This window comes from Polypterus senegalus, chromosome 9 (genome assembly GCF_016835505.1).
Source record: "Polypterus senegalus isolate Bchr_013 chromosome 9, ASM1683550v1, whole genome shotgun sequence".
Lineage (NCBI taxonomy): Eukaryota > Metazoa > Chordata > Cladistia > Polypteriformes > Polypteridae > Polypterus > Polypterus senegalus.
This window is the reverse complement of record NC_053162.1, coordinates 128,918,507-128,940,918: the sequence shown is the minus strand read 5'-3', so window position 1 is coordinate 128,940,918 and position 22,412 is coordinate 128,918,507. Positions and strand designations below refer to the sequence as shown.

The window sequence follows — 22,412 nt, the reverse complement described above, 5'->3', positions numbered from 1 at the left end:
TTTATCTCCCGACACTCACGTTCTGTCTTTCTCTATGCCGCAAACACTCCTGATTATCGTTTCCTGGAACCGTACTCAAAACTTCCTTCAACTGCACCCTCCTTTTTCTCCTAACTTCTCTTATCACACATGTCCGTCCCTTCCAGAACAGAAGCCATTCACTCAGTCCCACCACTTACAGCATTCATTCCACCTTTTCTGCTCCCTCACAGTACATGACAAGCCGCCTGCATTTTACAATATATTAACAAAACATAATAAAACAGAACTTAAAATGAAAATTGCAATACAGAAGAACATTAACATTAATACAAAATAACATTACCATGAGTGGTTTTCGTTTTCAACACGTTTTTCAATTTTGTCGGCATGACGTTTTATATTGTTTGCTGTTGTTCTCCCTACTCCATAAACTGAAGCAATACTTGAAGTACTTTCGCCGTTTTGTAAACTTTTAATAATTTCAAGTTTTTGTGACAATTCCAACACTACATGCATAGATTTATCGGCCATAAAAAATGTATAGTAGATGGTTGTATCAAAAGAGAAAAGCTATGAAATAATAAACTGAAGGTACCTAACTGACTGACACTGTACACGCACAAGGGAGAGTTTTTTTTGTTTTTTTTTGCCCTGATGGTTAATGGAGACTGGCAGTTAATCGAGTGATGTATACCCTTGGCAGTGTTTAGCTTCAGTAATGTTTGTTTTTGTTAGGCAAGATTATTGCATCTTCCATTAAAAGGTTGCCATGTTATAATGAAACAACATGAGTGTCATGAGTGAAAGCTCTCCAACTGACTTGCAGCCAATGTGTTACAGAGTTAAAACAATCTTAACACAGTCATCACTTCATTTAAGGATATAAACATCCTAGCCAACTAAACATCATTCTTCCGATTCAGGTAACAATGTAAACCTTCCACCTTCTAAAAAATCATCTAACAATTGTAAGCTACAGATGGGGCTTTGATGCTCACCATAGCACCAGTAGCCTTGCACATTACTTACTGCATATGCTAAAGCACTTATGTTGCTCTTCTCTGGAGCCTCCTTTTAGCTGGCTTGGCAGCGGGAAAGATTCTCACTTGGACTGGCAGTTCACAGAGATGGGAAAACAAGTGGACTGTGAGTTGCACTCACACCCTATGTGGAGAGTGTGTGACTCTAAATCTTTGCAGAAGAGCATGGTTGGGGGTTACAGAAGGACAGCGTGAATTGAGGTTAACAGAGTTGGCATTCAGCCAAGGAGATAGACGGAGGGTTCAGTGATTAAAGTGGTACATTAGTTGGAACAATGAAATCAATTACAGTGTTTGCTGCCAGCGCTCTAGACAGCATATAATTCTTTATGAATCTTGAAATAACATAGCTTGAAGACAATGTTGCATTGATAATTTTTGACCCTCAGATCTTATCAACAGCCACGCAAATGTTTGCAGTAAAGTCTGCAGTAAATTTACAATAGCCAAAATTGATAATCCCCAGTGCTGATCCATTAATTGTTGTTGCCCTCCAATAGGTTGATTAGTCCTGATTGACTTACGCAGCTATTGAGTACTTCGAGTATATTTAAAAAAAATGTAAATAAGGAGAATGCAATTTGAAAACTAATAATTATAGTGTTAAATCATTTTTAAATACTATCATATAGTCAAAAATATTAAGACTCATGTACATTTCAAGTCATGTGACTGAGTCCCTAACCTCTGCTACTTGCTGTGAAAAAGTATGTACACTCCAAATAGTTTGCTGTTTTTTGTTTATTTTGGTTTTGTTTTGTTTTTTTTTTTTTTAATATATATTTTTGGGAAAAGTATGTTTCATAATCATTTCAATAATACTGAAAAAGGTAATCTACTTTGAAAAAATTCTGAAAAGAAAAGAACTGAGCACATCACTCATGTTTACCATTTAAATCAACAGAAATGCACTTTTCTTGTGTGGAGAATGCTAGTACAACCCTACTTTTATTACAGCATCATATTTGTCAAATTAGAATAATGTGCATCTGATTAGAAGTTCATTACAGCAGGCATTCTCAAACTCGGTCATGGGGACCCACTGTGGGTGCAGGTTTTTGTTTTGTTGATTCATACTCGGTGACAACACCTGGTAACACACTGATATCACTTAATTTGCTGTTTTTTTTTCTTTTATTCGACATTCAGAAAAGCACAACAGCATGATTTTTACATTTATAAAAAATTTAGAAATATTTCTGCTTTTGCTATAGATTTAAATGCTTAACTCTCTATTGTTGATTTCATTATATTTTGCACTTTCACTGTGCAGTTTTCCCCTTTCGTTGTATCTTATTAACGACAATTTAAAACGAGCACAGCAGATACCCAGGCAAACAGAATTAGTAAATAAAGGATTAATTAAACAATTAGAACACCTAGAAAAGTACAATGAAATCAAGATGGAAATATTGTTAAAAAGAAAAAAAAATACATTATTCCTATATAACTGCTTGGCACATTTGTTTTTAACCAAACTTAGTTTTCTAATTTCTATATTGTTCCAAAAACAGAGAACTTGGGGAAATAACAGTTCACTTAATTAGCCCAAGAGTTAAATTAAAAACAGAATCTGGTTGGAACAATGCTGCGATAGAAAAAAAAAATTGTGGCCCTCATAAAAATGATTTTTAATGTCTATGAAACTGGAAAGGGTTGTAAAGCTATTTCCAAAAAAAAAAATGCAGTTAATTATTCCATTGATCCTGAAAGATCATTTACAAACATAACATTCTGTAAACCCCCACATACTCTAAGCAAAACAGCATAAATACATACAGTGCATACCAGCCTTTACCCCTTCATCGCAGTGAGTTTTTATTTCAGGTGGAAGTACAGTTATAGAACACAGGTCCTGCCTGAAACCAGAACAGAATAACACACTGGTGTTCCTTGCTAAGGACTTAGAGAAAACATGTCTGTAAGTGCTGCATGAACACTGAAAGAATAACATATTGGAGGATGTTTTATTAACTTTGAAAGCTAAAATGGGACATGAAACATTTTCTTTGTTCAAAATTTAGATCAGTCAATTATTAAATGTTTTAAAACCATTATTTTAGATGTGCATGTCATTTTTGCATGAAATTGAAAGAGTCTGATATATTTTCAAGGAGCCATGACAAATTAAGGTTGAAAAATGTTTTGAACTAAGGTTTTTAAAAAAATTTGCTAAATTTATCATTATAAATGTATTAGAAATTACCATAATACTTATTTTAGGTCATATCTCCCTGTCTCACAATATCTAACTACTGATAAAAGAATTTCAAAACTATACCTTTACTTTAATAAAAATACATAATTAGATAATCCAGAACAAGGATTTACAGTATAATCTAATTCTCAGGTAATAAATGTACTGTTCTTTAATTTTTGCCAGACAAGGAGAAATTCAGTTTATATTAGTACACCAAAAACATCACTCTTGACTATCAAGAATTACACCGTATCACTGAGGGATTCTTTAATACAAGCATACAATTGTTATGTGTGTCATGAGTGACTTGTGTTGCTGTTAATGCAATGTACTTGTGAGATGGCAGTGTAAACAGAATGATGTTTCAAAGTGCAATTCCCAGCACTGAATCTGATCCATCTATACAGTTAAAGCTCCCTGCTGGACATAACTTACTATACTAAACAACCCTTACTATACCATACAAATTAATTTTTCTTCTCAGATGAAAGAAAGCCACTTTGTCCATAATACTACAATGGGTCCAAAATATATTGTACTACTTAAAATCAGAAAAGAAAAAAAAAGTAAATTCAGTCAGCAACTCATAAATGAATTCAAAAATGCTACCATGTAAGGCACCCTTATTGCACTTGCTGTGCTATTTATGAATAGCTGGGTGAATTTACTTTTTTAAATGACTCTAAATGTTGAACACACACATGGCCACTTTCTGGCCATTTTAATAATATTTCATTATACACTTACACCTATAATTGTCTTTCTTCTTGTTTCTTTTTGGGAAAGGGGCACTTAATGTGTTCACTACAGTGATCCCTCGCTATATCGCGATTCGACTTTCGCGGCTTCACTCCATTGCAGATTTTAAATGTAGCATATCTAAATATATATCACAGATTTCTCGCTGGTTCGCGGTTTTCTGCGGACAATGTGTGTTTTAATTTATGGTACATGCTTCCTCAGTTGGTTTGCCCAGTTGATTTCATACAAGGGACGCTATTGGCGGATGGCTTAGAAGCTACCCAATCAGAGCATGAATTACATATTAAATAAAACTCCTCAATGATATACGATGTGCTTTTCCGAGCGGTGCTAGATTGTTTGCTTTTCTCGTTCTCTCTCACTCTCTCTGACTTTCTCTGCACCTGACGGAGGGGGTGTGAGCAGAGGGGCTGTTTGCCTAGAGGATACGGACGCTCCTCTACAAAATGCCGCTTTATCGCAGTGCTTCGGCATACTTAAAAGCACATATTGATTTTTTGATTGTTTGCTTTACTCTCGCGCTCTCTCTCTCTCTCTCTCTCTGACATTCTCTGCCCCTGACGTTTACTTCTTTGAAGAGGAAGATATGTTTGCATTCTTTTAATTGTGAGAAAGAAATGTCATCTCTGTCTTGTCATGGAGCACAGTTTAAACTTTTGACTAATGGGTGTTATTTCATGTCTAGGGGGCTCTAATAATGTTAACAGTGTGGGAGAATTTATAAGGGCTTAAAATATATAAAAATAACCATACAAATATATGGTTTCTACTTCGCGGATTTTTATCTATCACGGGGGGTTCTGGAACGCAACCCCCGCGATCGAGGAGGGATTACTGTACACTGAAAATATAGCATTTTTAAATGTAGTAGTGCTACTATGTATAATACAGTGAAATTCCTACATGCAAGTCCAAACAACATACAACACATTATCCCTTTCTGGCACTATGATGAACAAGAATGTTTATAATTTCACTTTAATTAATACAAAAATATAAATCAGCTCACCTGATATGCTTTTTACTCTTTTTTTTAAATGTATTTAACTACATGAAAATTAAAATGGGCCAAAAATATATCATAACTTAATGTAATGATCCTTAGAAATTAAAAGGAAAAGAGGTATTGGGGAAATGCAGTTTTGACTGAAAACATATTATTCAACAGAAGTGTAAAGCGCTACTAGGGCTCCTTTTTATGTCTGTTCATCTCATCTTTTGCCAAGAGAGTTTTTCCTTTCTTTTTAGTTTCTTTCCATTTAGATTTCCTGGTGTGTATTTGAGAGGGATTGTTGTTGGTCATAAAATTTATTTATTAAGCTTATGTTAAAAGACAAAATCCAAAGGCACAAATAAAGTGCTATCTATCTATTTGCTAACATATTTGCTTACTTGAACAGTCTTTTTAATCCGCTGAGAGGGACCTGGATATTCCTTGGAATATAAATCAGTAAGGAACAGAGAATTTATTAAAGTTGATTTCCCAAGGCCAGATTCACCTGAAGAAACAAAAAATTAAGTTAAATGCAACACATTAGGTTAAACTCAAGAGAAGTTGTTTGTTACATGTCAATGATGACAGTATTCCATTACACAGGCTTATTAATATTAATATTTGAAATTTAAAAAACTTGTAGCATTACTTGTTTAGTGTTTAAAGCAATACAGACACTCCTCACTTAGTTCCTACAACTAGATCATTAAGGAAATTGTTCAATAAGCAAGGAGTTGCCCCTTACCATTATTTCAAGCATACAGTACTGGTACGCCCTTTTCCAGACAATGCTTGAATGAGGTTATGTAGCAATTGATGAACCAATCCTCAAATAAACCTTGCATCATCCATGTTTTTTGCACAATAGTAAACAGGCATCAAGCTTTTTTCCCAGATTAACTTTAAATCTACAGACTCAAAAAAGTAATTTAATGCTTGTACAATAGCCATTCCTGAGGGCAAACAGATCCTCAACAGAAGTTAACGAGCCTACAGCAGAATCATGTCCACACCAGCAGCTTAAACATGATGCTACTGGTACAAACAATTGCAGAAGATTGAGCAAACATCTGTCACATCTTGGTCCTTCTGCTGCTTTAATGGAATAGTCCATCCAAAAATTCTATATATATATATATATATATATATATATATATATATATATTTTTAGTAGGTTTTTACCCCATATGGTTTGTAGCGATGTCCAAGAAAAAAACTTTAATCTCATGTTTTCATGGAGAATGGAGACAACACTGTTTCTGACTGAATGGCAGCCTATGGTGAACAACACTAAAACTGTAAACAATATCAAAAGCATTCATGAAAAAAATATAACTTTACTCATGTTGCATAATCCACATATCAAGTCCTCCAGTTGTGTGTTCATAACATGCAAATAGGTCTGTTCACATGCAAATCCAGTTTTCCCTCTACTGTGCCGGTCGCTCCGCTCATTCTTTGAAAAAGACCAATGTGCTCAAATCAAAAGTGCATTCATTACATGAATCCTGTATAATATCTAAGAGTGTTTATTGACTAAGAATCTGTTAGATATCAATTATACTTCAATAAAAACTTTACAGAGTATTATAAATAATATTCAGTAAAATATTTCAGTACATCATTATAGATTCTTGAATAAAATGTCAATTGCAAATATAACTTCATTACTGTAATTTTGTGACAATACAAACAAAAAAACCTTAATTCACATTTATTGTTTTAAAACAACCTAGAGCTGCCAAGATAGTCACCAGTCCTTTGCAACTCTGAACAAGGTTAAGCAGGATTTAGAATATTAAGTAGGTGGCACAGCGGTTAGCACTGTTCTCTCATGAATCTAGCAGCTAAGTTTTAAAATCCACGCCGTGTTATTGCCCATGGGGAGCTTACGCACTCCAGCAGTATATTCAGTGATTTCCTCCAGTTACTTCCTTCCACGATTTTATTTGAACAGTGTCATGCATGAGTTGATTTTTTGGAAATAGCCCAGATAACAATATCTTTAGTAAAAAGTATGTCTTTGGGAAGTTGTGAGTATATGATTGGATAAATGATATTTGGATTGGATAAGACAAGTAATTTAATTTTTTTCAATATTTGGATATTGTTTGCTATTAAGCATCTGGCCCATGACTACAAACAGCACTGAGGCAAGTAACAGATGTTCACAAGATTTCAGTTTAGAAAAGAATAGAGAACAAAGTTACAAATTAACACTGCATGGGGATAGGTTGTTCTGCATTTTCCTTGGAAGTCTAATGGGTGTTATGACTTACTTTTGCAATCTATGAATTTTTTTTATATGTTACAAATTTGAGAGAAACAACATACACAGACACTGCTGATTAAACATTGCACAATTATTTAAATTCTATGCAAAATATGCAACATCTTATTTTGTGTGTTTCATAATGTCATCAACAAAACGGCTATCTAAAATTGATGTGAAAATTTGGGAGCCTGAATTATTGGTTTGTGTCCCATATGGATAATTTTGTTTGGTCATTGATGGTTCCATATGCACAACTCCATGAGCCAATCTAACCCAATCTTTAAAGACACATTCCCTTGACAACAGATTTTTGCAGGTCTCTATTGGCAGTAACTCTTACACACTCTACACAAGCTTCTTTTATGGTCAGATGTAACAGAATCATTTGGGTTAACATTACATTTCTTTTCTCCAGCTTCTATAAATTTCATGATATGCTAGGAATATTTACTACTTTATGAAAATTTAAATTAACTACAGGATAGTGAAATACCAAATGACTCACACATAAAATCTTTGCACTATATTAATAACAGAGAGCTACTGCTTTGTGTATGGCTGATGCACCGTGGCTATCACTGCACTTAAGCAGACATGTACTGCACTTGAACTTAAGGTGCTGAAACATGTTTCATGTCAAATCACTCTGCATAAGGAAATAAAACAATGAAACACCAAACGAAAAATGGTTGAGAGTCAAGATGAAACAGTAAAAAGGACAGGAAAAGAACTTGAACTTGTATGGAGAACAAACACTTTTAATATTAGTGGGAAGCATAGAGTACTGAGAGAGAAAATGTGGCTTTATAGCATTGTTTGCAATAAGCACACAAAAGGGGGATGTTTAGAGCACGATGAACCTTTCTGTTTTGGCAGTACACTACATTTTGTTTTCATCATGAGAACTAATACAGATTCACAGGGATTCTTTTGGTGATTTAACTTTCCAACATAGTGCTTGTCTGTCAGCATGCATTTCTCTGTTGTTCTCTCTTTTCATATGCATCCTGGATATTGTCTCATGTGCCTATAAGCCTTCATGTTTGCCTGCTGCCTGACATTCAGCAGATGTTGCCAGTCTTCTTTTTTTCCTTCTCTCTGTTGTGGTGGAATTTAAAATAAGTGATATCTAGCACATAAACTTCTTGTATGTCTTTATTTGTAACATTAAAAATAGTCAGGAAGCTAGACAAACCAGCTTTCATTAATAAGGAATGCACCATGGACCAAACTTCATTGTTTCATTATCTCCATTCTTTCATGTTTAATACACACACACTTTAAAGTAGCTGAGCCGGGAAGGGAGTTGTGCATGAGCTGCTCAATCAATCAATGGCCCAGGAAGGGACAAAAATAATCTTATTCTGTTGGTCACTGGAAGTGAATTGTGGCAGAATCAGGATTGGATGAACAGAAGGGGTTGCATGAACCCATTGGTCCAGAACTATATCAAAAAAAGATAGATCAGTATAAGGCAAGGCTCCCCCTCCCCAGAGTTTCTTTCAGCAATTGTGTATTATTTATGGTGTTACCAGAAATAAGAATAATTATGGGGGAATGTCAAAGTGGGAATTTCCTCATTGAACAGGCCAAGCTGGCTGTTTAAATGTCGAGCAAAGATAAGGTCAAGTCAAATAGGCAATGTGACATGATAATAACAAATGTAAATTATTTTGTGGAAATATGGTGTGTTCACGAAGCAAGTTGTAGAGTTGAGGATAATGAGTTGATTTTTCTTACTTGAAATATGAATTAGAGATTGGTTTCTTTTTGGGGAGTGTTAGGTTTTTCTTTGTTTTATGTATGATGATGTAAATGATTTGTTGATTATTGACTAACAAAGTTCAATTAAAAAGTAAACCTTTCTTTCTTTCATTATATTGAGAAAGGAAGGCTGCCTGGCCCCATGCAGAGGAAGATTCGAATGCAACTGTAAGTTATTGGGCCACCTGAAATTACACATCAAACATTATCAGTTTGTATAGTTTTGGTTTGCCAAGCCACATTCTATTTGCTTCTATGGCACTAGTTATAACAACATGAACAGCAGTTATTCCAATGCTGAACTCACTGTCTCTTTACTTGGATGCCTTTCATGGAAAAAAGCCATCATGCTCGTTTAAGCATGGTGCTATTTCTTTGAAAGCTGTCAGTAAACCTTGTTAAAATGGTGTAAAAAAAAAAAAAAAAAAACTTTTTAGATCTATCTTCAATTAGTTTGGTACATATATTGTTATCAACAATGAAAAATTTAAATATGATATAAGCTATTTATTATTCTGAAGTTTAAAAGGCAAATCATTAGAAGAAACATACTCATAAATGGTCCCTCACTCCAGCTAGTTCCTCCACATCTAATGTTGGGGTGTCAAGCTCAACATTGAAAGTCACTGAGTAGGTTGCCATGGAAAATGTTGAGAAAGCCCATATGTATATGTTACTGTAATTAGATTACACTACTTTCTCTACTTGCATTTTACTGACTTGTGAATGTGTGACAGTGTCAGAGTCCTTGGAACAAGTACACTACCTCATACAAATATAACACCTATAGGGTGGTTCGCAGGAGTGTTACAGGAGTTACTATTGTCATTTTTATCTTGTTTGAAATTTTGAAAATGCTTTGCTTCTTTTTTGAAATGTATTCAATGAAAATTTGATCACACAAAACAGTATCATGTTTATTAATGTAAAATCTTTTAACTATTGTAAATGTTTACAGGACACTGCAGTACCGTTCTTTCTTGGCATTTTATTGACTTTTGGACAAGTGCACTTACTCAAGGAGAATCTGGCTATCTTAAGAAGAAAAAAAAATGTGATCTTCAATTTTGTGAGCATCCCTCAACCTGTAGTACTATAAATCATGAATCTGTCCTTTTGGTGCTGAGAATTTACAACAACCGTTGCTAAATGTAGGTCTTACTCTTTAACTAGCTATCAATGTATTTTTTTTAAATCTATACTAATAAAAGGCAAAGTCCTGACTGACTGACTGAGACGGAGACTGAATGACTGACTCACTAATTCTCCAACTTCCCGTGTACGTAGAGGGATGAAATTTGGCAGGCTCATTCCTTACAGCTTACTTACAAAAGTCGTGCAGGTTTCATTTCGAAATTCTACTCGTAATGGTCATAACTGGAAGATATATTTCTCCATATACTGTAATGGAGTTGAGCTCGAAAGCCGTGGGGGGCGGAGTTTCGTGTGACATCATCACGCCTCCCACGTAATAACGTGAACTGACTGTCAACGCAGTACGTAGAAAACCAGGAAGTCCTCCAAAAAGCGCTGAAGAAAACATGCATTATATAATTGAGAAGGCAGCGAAACAATAATAAGCAAGCGAGTTACATATACAACCATATTCATGAGTGCAGCTACTTCAGAAACAAAGCACGGTGTAAACCTAAAGTTTAAATTAAGTTCATAGACACGCTGCCGCTTGTCATGCCCACGGATAATGCGGGATACAAGTTTAATGAGAGGACGCAGGATATAAACGAGAGTTTTGATCACTTTGTAACTAAGTTAAAATTCCAGGTAAAAGGCTGTGCTTATGCAAATTCTGAGAGACTGTGTTTGTGGGGGATTGACAGTTAAGGCGGGTGGGGGAGTCACGTCATCATCTTCCCTCCCATTCACCTCATTTCGCTCTGAGCTGAGCTCCGCAGCTGACGCAGTCTTACAGAAGTGACTTTGTGACGCTCCTACCAAATACTCACAGAAAAATCCACAAGTTAATACACACGCTGTCTGTAGAGTTTCTCCACACTGAATCCTCCAGGCACTACTTACAAAAGGTTACATTGACAATCGTGTTATGTTATTTTTAAAATCTTTCCTTTTCTTAGCACAAGCACAGCTGAGAAGCTTCGATGCATGTGCTCCATAACGCGTTAAAAAATAATGCATTTAATCACACTTTCAATTCCAAGCAATCTGTCAATGCATGATTTCCTGGTAAACTGATTACATTGATCAGCGTTTCCCCGATTCATTTTAGCCTCGCACCCAATTGGTTTGAGAAGAAGTATGAAAAAATAAGAGGTTAACAAAGACAAACAGATCACCGATTGAATCTTTATGAATAATCGATTCGCCATCAATAATTGTTTTGGTAAAGCCATACTCAGTGTAATCCTCCTTCCATTTTATAAATTTTCCGCCACTAGCCATGATTAAATGAACGTAAAAAAGTAAGAGCGAAGCGAGGGTGACTTATTCAGGCAGGCAGGCACGCTCAATAGCTCGAATTTGGATATAAGTAGATTCAATTTAGTCCCCAGAAATATCTTTGGTAGGAATGGAAGTTGAATTTAGTCTTTAAATTTCTATAGTAAAGAAATAGTTATGCAATGATGACTAAATCTAACTAGGCTTTATATATTCAGGTTTTGACTTTATATATTCGGGAGTGACCTTATACACTCACCTAAAGGATTATTAGGAACACCTGTTCAATTTCTCATTAATGCAATTATCTAATCAACCAATCACATGGCAGTTGCTTCAATGCATTTAGGGGTGTGGTCCTGGTCAAGACAATCTCCTGAACTCCAAACTGAATGTCAGAATGGGAAAGAAAGGTGATTTAAGCAATTTAGAGCGTGGCATGGTTGTTGGTGCCAGACGGGCCGGTCTGAGTATTTCACAATCTGCTCAGTTACTGGGATTTTCACGCACAACCATTTCTAGGGTTTACAAAGAATGGTGTGAAAAGGGAAAAACATCCAGTATGCGGCAGTCCTGTGGGCTTAAAATGCCTTGTTGATGCTAGAGGTCAGAGGAGAATGGGCCGACTGATTCAAGCTGATAGAAGAGCAACTTTGACTGAAATAACCACTCGTTACAACAGAGGTATGCAGCAAAGCATTTGTGAAGCCACAACAAGCACAACCTTGAGGCGGATGGGCTACAACAGCAGAAGACCCCACCGGTACCACTCATCTCCACTACAAATAGGAAAAAGAGGCTACAATTTGCACGAGCTCACCAAAATTGGACAGTTGAAGACTGGAAAAATGTTGCCTGGTCTGATGAGTCTCGATTTCTGTTGAGACATTCAAATGGTAGAGTCAGAATTTGGCGTAAACAGAATGAGAACATGGATCCATCATGCCTTGTTACCACTGTGCAGGCTGGCGGTGGTGGTGTAATGGTGTGGGGGATGTTTTCTTGGCACATTTTAGGCCCCTTAGTGCCAATTGAGCATTGTTTAAATGCCACGGGCTACCTGAGCATTGTTTCTGACCACGTCCATCCCTTCATGACCACCATGTACCCATCCTCTGATGGCTACTTCCAGCAGGATAATGCACCCTGTCACAAAGCTTGAATCATTTCAAATTGGTTTTTTGAACAGGACAATGAGTTCACTGTACTAAAATGGCCCCCACAGTCACCAGATCTCAACCCAATAGAGCATCTTTGGGATGTGGTGGAACGGGAGCTTCGTGCCCTGGATGTGCATCCCACAAATCTCCATCAACTGCAAGATGCTATCCTATCAATATGGGCCAACATTTCTAAAGAATGCTTTCAGCACCTTGTTGAATCAATGTCACGTAGAATTAAGGCAGTTCTGAAGGCGTAAGGGGGTCAAACACCGTATTAGTATGGTGTTCCTAATAATCCTTTAGGTGAGTGTATATTAAAGTTTTGACTTTATATATTCTGACACCGACTTTATATATTCAGAAAATCAATGTATTTGCCTGTTTGGCACCCCATAGTATATGTGTCTATGGATGTGTCTATGGATGTATGTATGTGTGTACACACACACACACACACCAGCAACACTCATACGACAACAACAAAACAATTACGTTGTTAATCATGCTACGTTATTATTAAAATGTTTCCTTTTCTTTTTACTTCTCTGCTGCCAAGCGCGGGTATTCTGCTAATACTGTTTTCAAAGACTGTCTACTTGGAGCTCTCATTTGCATTAACAATCCACTACAAAACATCTGTAAGAATTTGTACATACAGAAGACACTTACCCACAACCATTAGGGTGAACTCAAAGCCTCTTTTAACTGATTTCCTGTATACTTGGTTTGGAAGATTAGCAAATCCAACATATCCATCCAGATTTCTCTGCTAAAATAAGGAGAAAGTAACATAAATTGCACAACTAATCATAGCATTACTAAACTTTATAACTACAAGGTTAAGTCAATAATTGTCAGCACTGTTGTGATAATTCTGTAGTTTTCTAAGAGTAAACAAGGCCACTAAATTTGCACCAAAGAAGAGCACAAAGCAAGACCTGCTTTTTATGGCTGAAGATGTACCAGGGCAAACAGTTTCATTAATTCATCAGAATCATGGTACAAACTTGTTTGATGTTGTTGATAGAGGACACAGACAGACATTAAACTCCTACTTCGCGCTTAGCACTTGTTCCAACCATTTTTAAACCTACTTATGTAAAAAGCTATCTCCAAATTGTGGGGAATGCCTTGGTCAGTCAGAACAGTGCAACATCCCAAACAAACCTCAAATTATATCCTTTGTGCAGTCCACCTTTTTATTCTATAAAGTACCCATATTAATGATAACACAAATCTTTCATAAATCTTTTGTCAAAAGTTATTGTAACTGGAAATATTTAGTAGCCAATCAGACGATTATTTTTGCCAAAATAATTTCACCAACAGGACATATTAAAACTAGCAGACCTCTGCCAACTTGGCACCCAAACCAAAGTTACAGTGAGATTGTCTTTTTATTTAATTATTTCATCTTAACATTCCTCTCATGAGGAGCATTAAACCATCAGGATGTATTTTTTTCTAAATAACATGTGCTCGTAACAAAGGGAGAAGAACATAAAACACAATGTCTTCATTTTTATTAAACAGGAAGTTTACTTAATATCACCACAGCTTTTCAATGTGCTGTGAATATTTTAGTTTCAATAAAATAACAGTTTAAAAGTAACCTGGCTTTGTAAACCACCTTTTTTGAGACATGGTGGCAATGTCACATTATATGCTCAGAGTATGTGAATTGATTTATATTGCACAGTTTTCATAATACAACACTTTAATAAATTCTTCTGCACACTGCATAGACAATAAAAAAGGGTGTTTCAACATAAACATTATTTTTGAAGCTTGCTGCTGACAGGTTACCATCACCCATTCTTGTATTTATAAGCAATATTCCAGTTTTCTATATGGACTTGTCGTGTTACTAAGTAATTCAAAGTCTGGGTTGCTAAATAAATTAAAAAGAGCAATGGTATCAGCACCAATCTTAGACAGTCACCACTGATGACTTAAACCGTTTGGAAGTTCTGTTTTCTGTATATCCGGATCTTAATACCTGTATGGAAATTAATAGGCACAAAACAAAAAACACACACACCACGTTGCTGGTACATTACTAAAACCTTTAACTTGCTGTATTCACTTGCATATTTCAGCACATGATCCTCTAAATTTGTAAATAATTTATGTTATTGACTCATTCAGCTGTTAAAACTGTCTTAGACCATTTTTGTTTAAGGGTTTCCAGGAATCAAAACGGCAATGTAGCCTAATTTTACTACTACATTTAAAAAAATTTGGACATGTACATATTTTTATCTTGCTATGCACATGTCATCTTTCCATTTTTGGTCTTAGGTTTATGACACTGTCCTTTGTGAAAGATAAGGGAAGCCACACTGATGCAACAATTCTGAAAATACTATCAATATATGACACATCAATCAACAGATATAAACCTCTGAACATCAATCAAATGCCAGATGAGGTATCCACCCCCAGAAAATACCTTATAATTAACATAAATGTACTCTGTACTGTATGGATAATAAATACCATACTTTTACACACATACTGATAATATGCAAACATTTACCAAGTATTCAGTGCACAAGTAAGGGTTCATTATTTACAATGGATGGTAAGAATTAATTAGAAAACCATTGATCATACTGTAGCTGTTAGCACAGCACGTCATTCTCAGGCTAGTCAACTATTGAGCCACTACATGATGGCCTCAATAAAATACAAACTCCACAGTACTACCTATAACATATCGAATGACCATGTTCTGTAAAGTACAGCTTGCTCATAAGTTTACATACCCTGGCAGAATTTGTGAAATATTACCCATTGGAAAATAAGTAATCATGCAAAAAGCTTTCCTTTTAATTAGGAAGTGTGCACAGGTGAAGCAATATATTATCACATAGTTGTGTGTGCCCTTTAAAAATCATAATAACTGAAATTACCCAAATGGGTGAGATCAAAAGTATACATATCCTTTAATGTTGGGGCTGAGAATATACACACAAGTTGACACACACAGGTTCAGATTAAGGGTAATTAACCAAGAGTGTCCACAACTGTAAATTCGTTGATTGTAATCAGTGTCTGTGTATAAATAGTCAATTTAAATTCATGCAGAGCTACACTTACTTTGCTGGATACTGTCCTATAGGGAAAACAAAAGAATTGTTAAAGGACCTGCTAGAAAAGGTTGTTGAACCGTATAACTCAGGAAAAGGATATAAAAAGATATCCAGAGATTTGAAAATGCCTGTCAGTAGTGTTCAAACTCTGATGAAAAAGTGGAAAGTTAGGGGTTCTGTTGTTACCAATGGCCAGTCAGGTAGACAAACCAAGATTTCAGCCTCAACTGCCACATGACATTTGTTGAAATGCTAAGAAAAACCCACAAGGCACTTCAGCTGAAATGCAAGCAAGATCCACCTCCATGCTTCACAGTAGGGATGGTACACCTTTCATCATGGGTCTTGTTGCATCCTCTCCAAACATAGCATTTATGGTTGTGACCATACAGTTCAATTATGGTCTCATCACTCCAAAGGACTCCAGAAGTTTTTAGGTTTGTGTAGATACTGTTTGGCACATTGTAAACAGGTCGTTTTGTGGTGTGGGCACAGTAAAGGTTTTTATCTTGCAACTTGACTGTGTAGCCCATTTTTGTTCCAGTACTTCCTTATTGTGCATCTTGAACAGCAACACCACTTCGTTGCATTTCAGCTGAAGTTTCTTGGCATGGCTCAGTATAGAACAAAGTAAGTGCAGCTCTGCACGAATTTAAATATACTATTTATACACAGACATTGATTACAATCAAAGATGTTACAGGTTTGAACACGCTCCCTTAATTACTCATAATTTGAACATGTGTGTGTCAATTTCTGTTTATATTATCAGCACCAACCTTCAAAAGTATTTAAATGTTTGATCAGGCTCCTTTGGGTGACTTCAGTTATCACTATGATTTAAAAAGGGCACACACAACCCTGTAATAATAAATTGCCTTGCCTGAGCACACTCCATAAGTTAAAGGAAAGCTTTCTGCATGATTACTTATATTTTACCATCAACTGGCCACACACAGGACCTCCTCACAAGATTTCTGACCAGGGAGTCAGAAAGATAGTTAGAAGAGTAGCCCAAGAGCACAGGATCACTCAGAAAGAGCTCCAGAATGTCTTGGAGGAAGCAGGTACAATTGTTACAGGGAAAACAATAGGCAGTGCACTCCAATGACATGGCCTCTGTGCCTGGTCACCCCGTAAGACTCCATTATTGAAGAAAACGCAAGCTGAAGCTCGTTTAAAAAGTTTGCTACACAACATTTCGACGAAAGTTGAACTTTTTGGCTGTCATACTACACACCGTGTTTGGAGGAGAAATGTTACTGCACATCACCCGAAAAACACTGTACCAACAGTGAAATTTGGAGGTAAAAGCATCATGGTGTGGGGATGTTTTTCATTCAATTGTATTGGCAGACTTCATGTAATTGAAGGAACAATGAATGGGGCCATGTACCGAGAGATTCTTGAAATGAATCTGCTGCCATCCACCAGGATAATAAGGATGAGACGTGGCTGGACCTTCCAGCAGGACAATGATCCAAAACATACAGCAAAGGAAACTCTCAGTTGATTTCAGAGAAAGAAAATCTAATTGTTTGAATGGCCCAGTCAATTACCTGACTTAAATCCAATTCAGCAATTGTGGAAGGAACTAAAAGAACCAACCCCCGACTCCACCCCCCCGGACTTTAGAAGAATGTATCAAAAATCCCACCCGAACAATGCACATAATCGGTTTCTTCATACAGGAAGCGTCTTGAAGCTGTCATTATAAACAAAGCCTTTCCCACCAAGTATTAAATTAATGTGTTCAATGCTTTTTCCCCGCGTCATTCCACTTTAATACTTATACATTTATTTATGGCCTTTAACTCTTTTAGGGCGGTTGTCGACTTCTGTCGACACAAAGGGTTAATGGCAGATGTTGACTAAAGTTGACACCCGGGGGAAAGGGCGATAAAATCTGTAAAGAATGATAAAACTCACCGTTACTTTATAGGTAGACCTTCTTTGCAAAGAGAACTATTACACCTGTTGACATGACGTAGTATCCCTGTATGTCCGTGAGTAGCATAGAGTAAACAATGTCTACAATGGCAGTATCGTCTGGCGAGAAAGCGAAGTGAATGCGTAAAGCAAAATACTGTGCGTAGTGCGTATTATTTATTTTTTTACATATTATTGCTGTATCGACCTCTGACTTATTGAACTCCAATTTTGAAAGTCGGGTACCAGCATGAGCTAATCAGTAACCAGATGATCATAGTGCTAAATACGCTTGTGTTGCTGATGCTCCTATGGCAACATTTGCCCTGGGAGGACTACACAGACATAGATCCATTAGAGGAAACCTGGCTACTGGACTTCAAATGAAACAGTGTGCTAGTTGACACTACAGATTACCAGCCACCTGACTACTACAGATTGGTTTTTTTTTGTTCCAGAAAGTGCCTTTCAGCTCATGACTGATGAAACAAACAGGTATGCAATAAGTGAATTTACATGTGGTAGAAGCTCTAGGAACATATTGTAAAACAGAGTAACATTTGTCATAAGTATTTTATGTTGATTTACGTGTGCACATGCTCCCAACCTATGTGTGAAATAATTGCTTTGAGTGCTTTTTAGAAAAGAGTTTTTTAGAAAAATATTCAGCCCTGGAATAAAAGAAAACAAATTAGCCCTAAAAGAGTTAATGTTGTGAATTATTTGCACTTATGGTTTTCTTGATATAATAACATCTGGTGAGAGTTTTATGCGAATAGCCTCACTGGAAATATATTTACTGGCAATAAATTTGACACGTTCAATACTTATTTCCCCCACTGTAAGTGGCTTTTAGCCCTTCAATGTAAATCTCCTGCTTTTGTCTCTCCTACAATCTGGAAGTCTTCATTGTACAAACTTACCATTTTCAAACTTTTTACATTTCATATCAACAACTCTTTCAGCTCTAGTATTCATAAATGGCTTAATGTGGTTCTGTTAGGAGGGAGGTGTTAGAAAAAGCTGGTTGGGGGTTGCTCCATGAGGCAGTTTTCTCCAGTATGCCTTTCAACATTTTGCTGTGTGTTCTGCCTGGTGTGTGTGTTGTGCCAGTTTATCCATCCCCCATAACCCCCAAACCCTCCCCAATGAGTCTTTGTTTAATAATGAAAACCTTTTTTTTTTACTTGATAGCACAGTGGGATTTACTGCTTTATTAAGTTATACAATCCTGAATTTTTAACCGGATAAGCAGATATCCACAGTCCTGAACAAAATTTCAAATAGGTTTCATTAAATTGTATTTGTGATACACATTTAAAACATTACCGCTGTATTATCGTCTGTAAAAACAGATGAAATTTTGCTACAAATGCTACAATGTCGAAGAAATGGCTAAAAGCATTTCTGTGAAACTCAGTAACATACCAAAATTTTCAGAAAACACACCTTGTTTCATCACAGGGTCATATGTGATTGAAGCATTCCCTCACTTCTCTCACTGTCATAATCCTTGATGTTGCACCAAGTGCTGGTCATGCAATTTGCAATTTTAAGATTAGCAGCCCTTTTTAAGCAAAACAATCATTCATAGATTGGCAAAGTTTGATAATGTGGAAGTCTGAGAAGTTCAGGTTGATACATTTTATGTATGATAGGGGTTAACCATTTATTATACAGAATTGTTCACTACCCATGTAGCTGTGTACTTTTAGGTTCTGGATAGAGAAACAAGCTTTCATCTTTGAAAATGTGAAAAAGGGTGAAAGAAGCAGAGCTAAACTACAATATTTTGTTTATCCTGTATACAAATACGTGGTCTCCACCATCCACAGTGTTCTCCCTAGCGTCTTTTAGCCAGGCGCTCTGCCCGGATAATTTAGTTGAGTGCCCGGTTGTCATCTCGCATGACATTGTGAGGTGACAGCCGCAGATCTGCAGGCACAGGCAGATCTAATGATCTGCACAGATGGCAAGGGACGAGCGGGCGGGTGGGCAAATACTGCTAAAGCTAATAGCGGGTGTCGAGGCGGAGCAGAGAGTATGGTGAGGTGGGGTTTCAAGAGCGGGCTGTACATGGTAATAGCGAGGGTGTAGCAGCTTATTACAGTTGCAAGGAGTATGGAGAGGTGGGCGGGCGACAGGGGGCTGTACATGCTAATAGCGGGAGCGGAGTGGCAGTTCACAAGCAAAGAGGATGTGGAGGTGGGCAGGCAAGAGGAGGTCTCATAAAATAAAAAAAAAATAAATAAATAAATAAATAAAAAAAGTGTAGTGAAACCAGCCTGTCAGATATCAGAAAAAAGGCGTCAGGAAGTGAAATCTATGTTCACAGCATCAGCGCAGTCTGTATAGTGCGGCTGAGCGTACAGCATTTCTCTTCTTGTAAAGTACATAGCAAACCAATATATAAGCATACAGTTGTTTAAGCATTAGGTGTGTTCTGTGTGCAAAAATCCTTGTAGCAGTCACTGTGGTTCCTGTTTAAAGTGGTCCCATCTGCCGTTCTTATATTTGCTCATATTTGGACCTGTGTCCATATTGCAGAAAGTGTGTAGAAACCCTTGCAGCACACAGTGTCCTGGCAAAAAGTTTTGTGACTGAATTGCTGAGGGTTTTGTACGGAAGCGTATTAGGGCCACAGTGAAGAAAAAAAAACATGTCGTGAATAAAGTTAAGATGTTGACTTTATTCTCGACATTTCCACTTTAATTTTGATGCTTATTATGTCTCTTAAGATGAGAATAAAGTCGACATGTTGCTATATAACTTATGACGTGGTTTTGAGAAAATCTAGTAAATTAAACATTCCTTTTAAGATGAAGTTTTGTTTATGATGTTCTACTTTAATGACAAACTAGGGGAATAAAGTCAACATATCGAATTTAATCTCAAGATAAACGGCAAGAATAAAGTACAAATGTCGAGATTAAAGTGGAAATGTCGAGAATGTGTACCTGCCGTAGTGCAAGTGTGAATTGAATAACCAACAGGCTCTCCCTTTCCCACTCAAAAGTCTTAATGTTGGGAAAAATGCAGATTACACCTCTGAAAGAATAATGCAAGAGCTGCTGGATGTCTTAAAATCAGAAATAAAATCTAACATACTGATAAATATACACACAGAAAAGTTTTTCAGTATTCTGTGTGATGAAACCACAGATACCTCAGATGTAAAACAATTAATTATTTACATTAAATATGTTTGCCAGGTCACTAAAGAGGTCAGAGTTAGTTTTGTATCAACACACAATATGATTGACTGCATAGCGAAGACTATAATCAACACGCTGAGTGAGACTATGGACACTCTGGGCTTGAAAATTGCTAATCTGGTTGGACTAGGTTCAGATTGAGCAGCTGTTATGATTGCGAAACAGAAAGGTGTGGCAAAACTGCTTAGAGATAAAACATCTGGACTGTTGGTCAACTGTCACTGTGTAAAAACACTGATTGGCCCTTGCAAGTGCCCAAGCAGCAGCTGCTGTACCTTATTTAACAAAGCTGAACATCTTAAAGCAGCTGTTCTATTTCTTCCAAAATTCTTCAGTTAGGATGGCTGTTTTAACAGAAATTAAAAATATTCTGAACATTCCCAAGATTAAGCTGAAAATGGCCAGTGACACTAGATGGTTGTCTGATGACCTTGCAGTACAGTCACTACAACAGTGTACGAGTGATCTCCTTGGAGGGCCCAGATCCTGGGAACTTTGATTATGGGAAAGCTTCAGACAACTGGGCCTCTAGGAAGAAAAGAAGAATAAATATTTAACTGAAGACACCTCCTGCATATGCAAGTTGGCTTTGAAGAATATTTTTCAATTTTTCTTCATTAGGTTTCCTATACATTTTTTAATGTTTTTATTTTTCTTCCCAACAGCGACAATACTTGTGCCTGTTGGTTTACGTCATAACAATTGTTGTTTAAAAATATTTTTGTTAGGGTTGCAGGATCCTGAATTGGATACTACTTAAATTTAATACAAAATATTCTTTCACAAGTGTCAAACCTTAAAAAAGAAGGCATATTGAGCTTTGGAAAACAATTAATAATAATTAACTAATAAAAATAGTGCACATTTAATTTTCCACACCACCAAATTTCCCTGTCCCACCCCACCCAGCTACTTTTTCTTGCCACCCAGCTGGAAATTTCTGGGGAGAACACTGAATACATATATCTGTGAACAATCATTGAGAACAAACTAAACTTTGATCTTAACCCAGAGCAAATATGTAAAAAAGGGCTGTCATAACTGTTTTAAAGTGGATAAAACCATAATGACACTTTTATTGAATCCATCGTCACATTGGCTTTTATCTGTTGGTTTGGAAACCTCAGCAACAACAAGATATCATCTTAAAGACATTATAAAAATTTGCATTGGTTCACAGCAGATGTCTATCACTGAAATGTATTGCAAACAAGTTAGAAAGAAAGTCACCTCAATTCTGTCAGATAATAGCCATCCTCTTTTCTCTAAATTCCAGCTATTGTCATCAGGCTGCAGATCTAGGTTTCCAAAGGTAAAGAGCAACAGATTTAAGAATTATTTTATTCATAGAGCTACAAGCAATTTAAATACTCTTATTTGTAGGGATGATGCTAAATGTTAAATTCTGTATTATTATTTTGTATACTGTCAAAAGTAATTATTGTTCTTTGTATTGATCTTGAGTGTTTGTTCATGCAATAACATTGGTATGTCAAATGTCTTTGTTGTATCTATTGGATCTCTGTAACAATGTCTTCTGTTTTTGTAGTTTACTGCCGCAAACAAATTTCCCTATGG

At 36.4% G+C, this 22,412-nt stretch overlaps 1 protein-coding gene across 1 annotated transcript in view; it reads right to left on the bottom strand.

Moving 5' to 3' along the window:
* LOC120535778 (septin-7-like) overlaps positions 1-22,412 on the bottom strand; it is a 113,386-nt gene that overhangs the window by 77,035 nt on the left and 13,939 nt on the right. Inside the window, exons 2-3 of the mRNA XM_039763837.1 lie at positions 13,265-13,364; positions 5,377-5,483 (exon numbers count right to left, since the gene is read on the bottom strand). Of these exons, the coding sequence (XP_039619771.1) occupies positions 5,377-5,483; positions 13,265-13,364 (207 nt within the window). The remainder of the gene's footprint in view (positions 1-5,376; positions 5,484-13,264; positions 13,365-22,412) is intronic.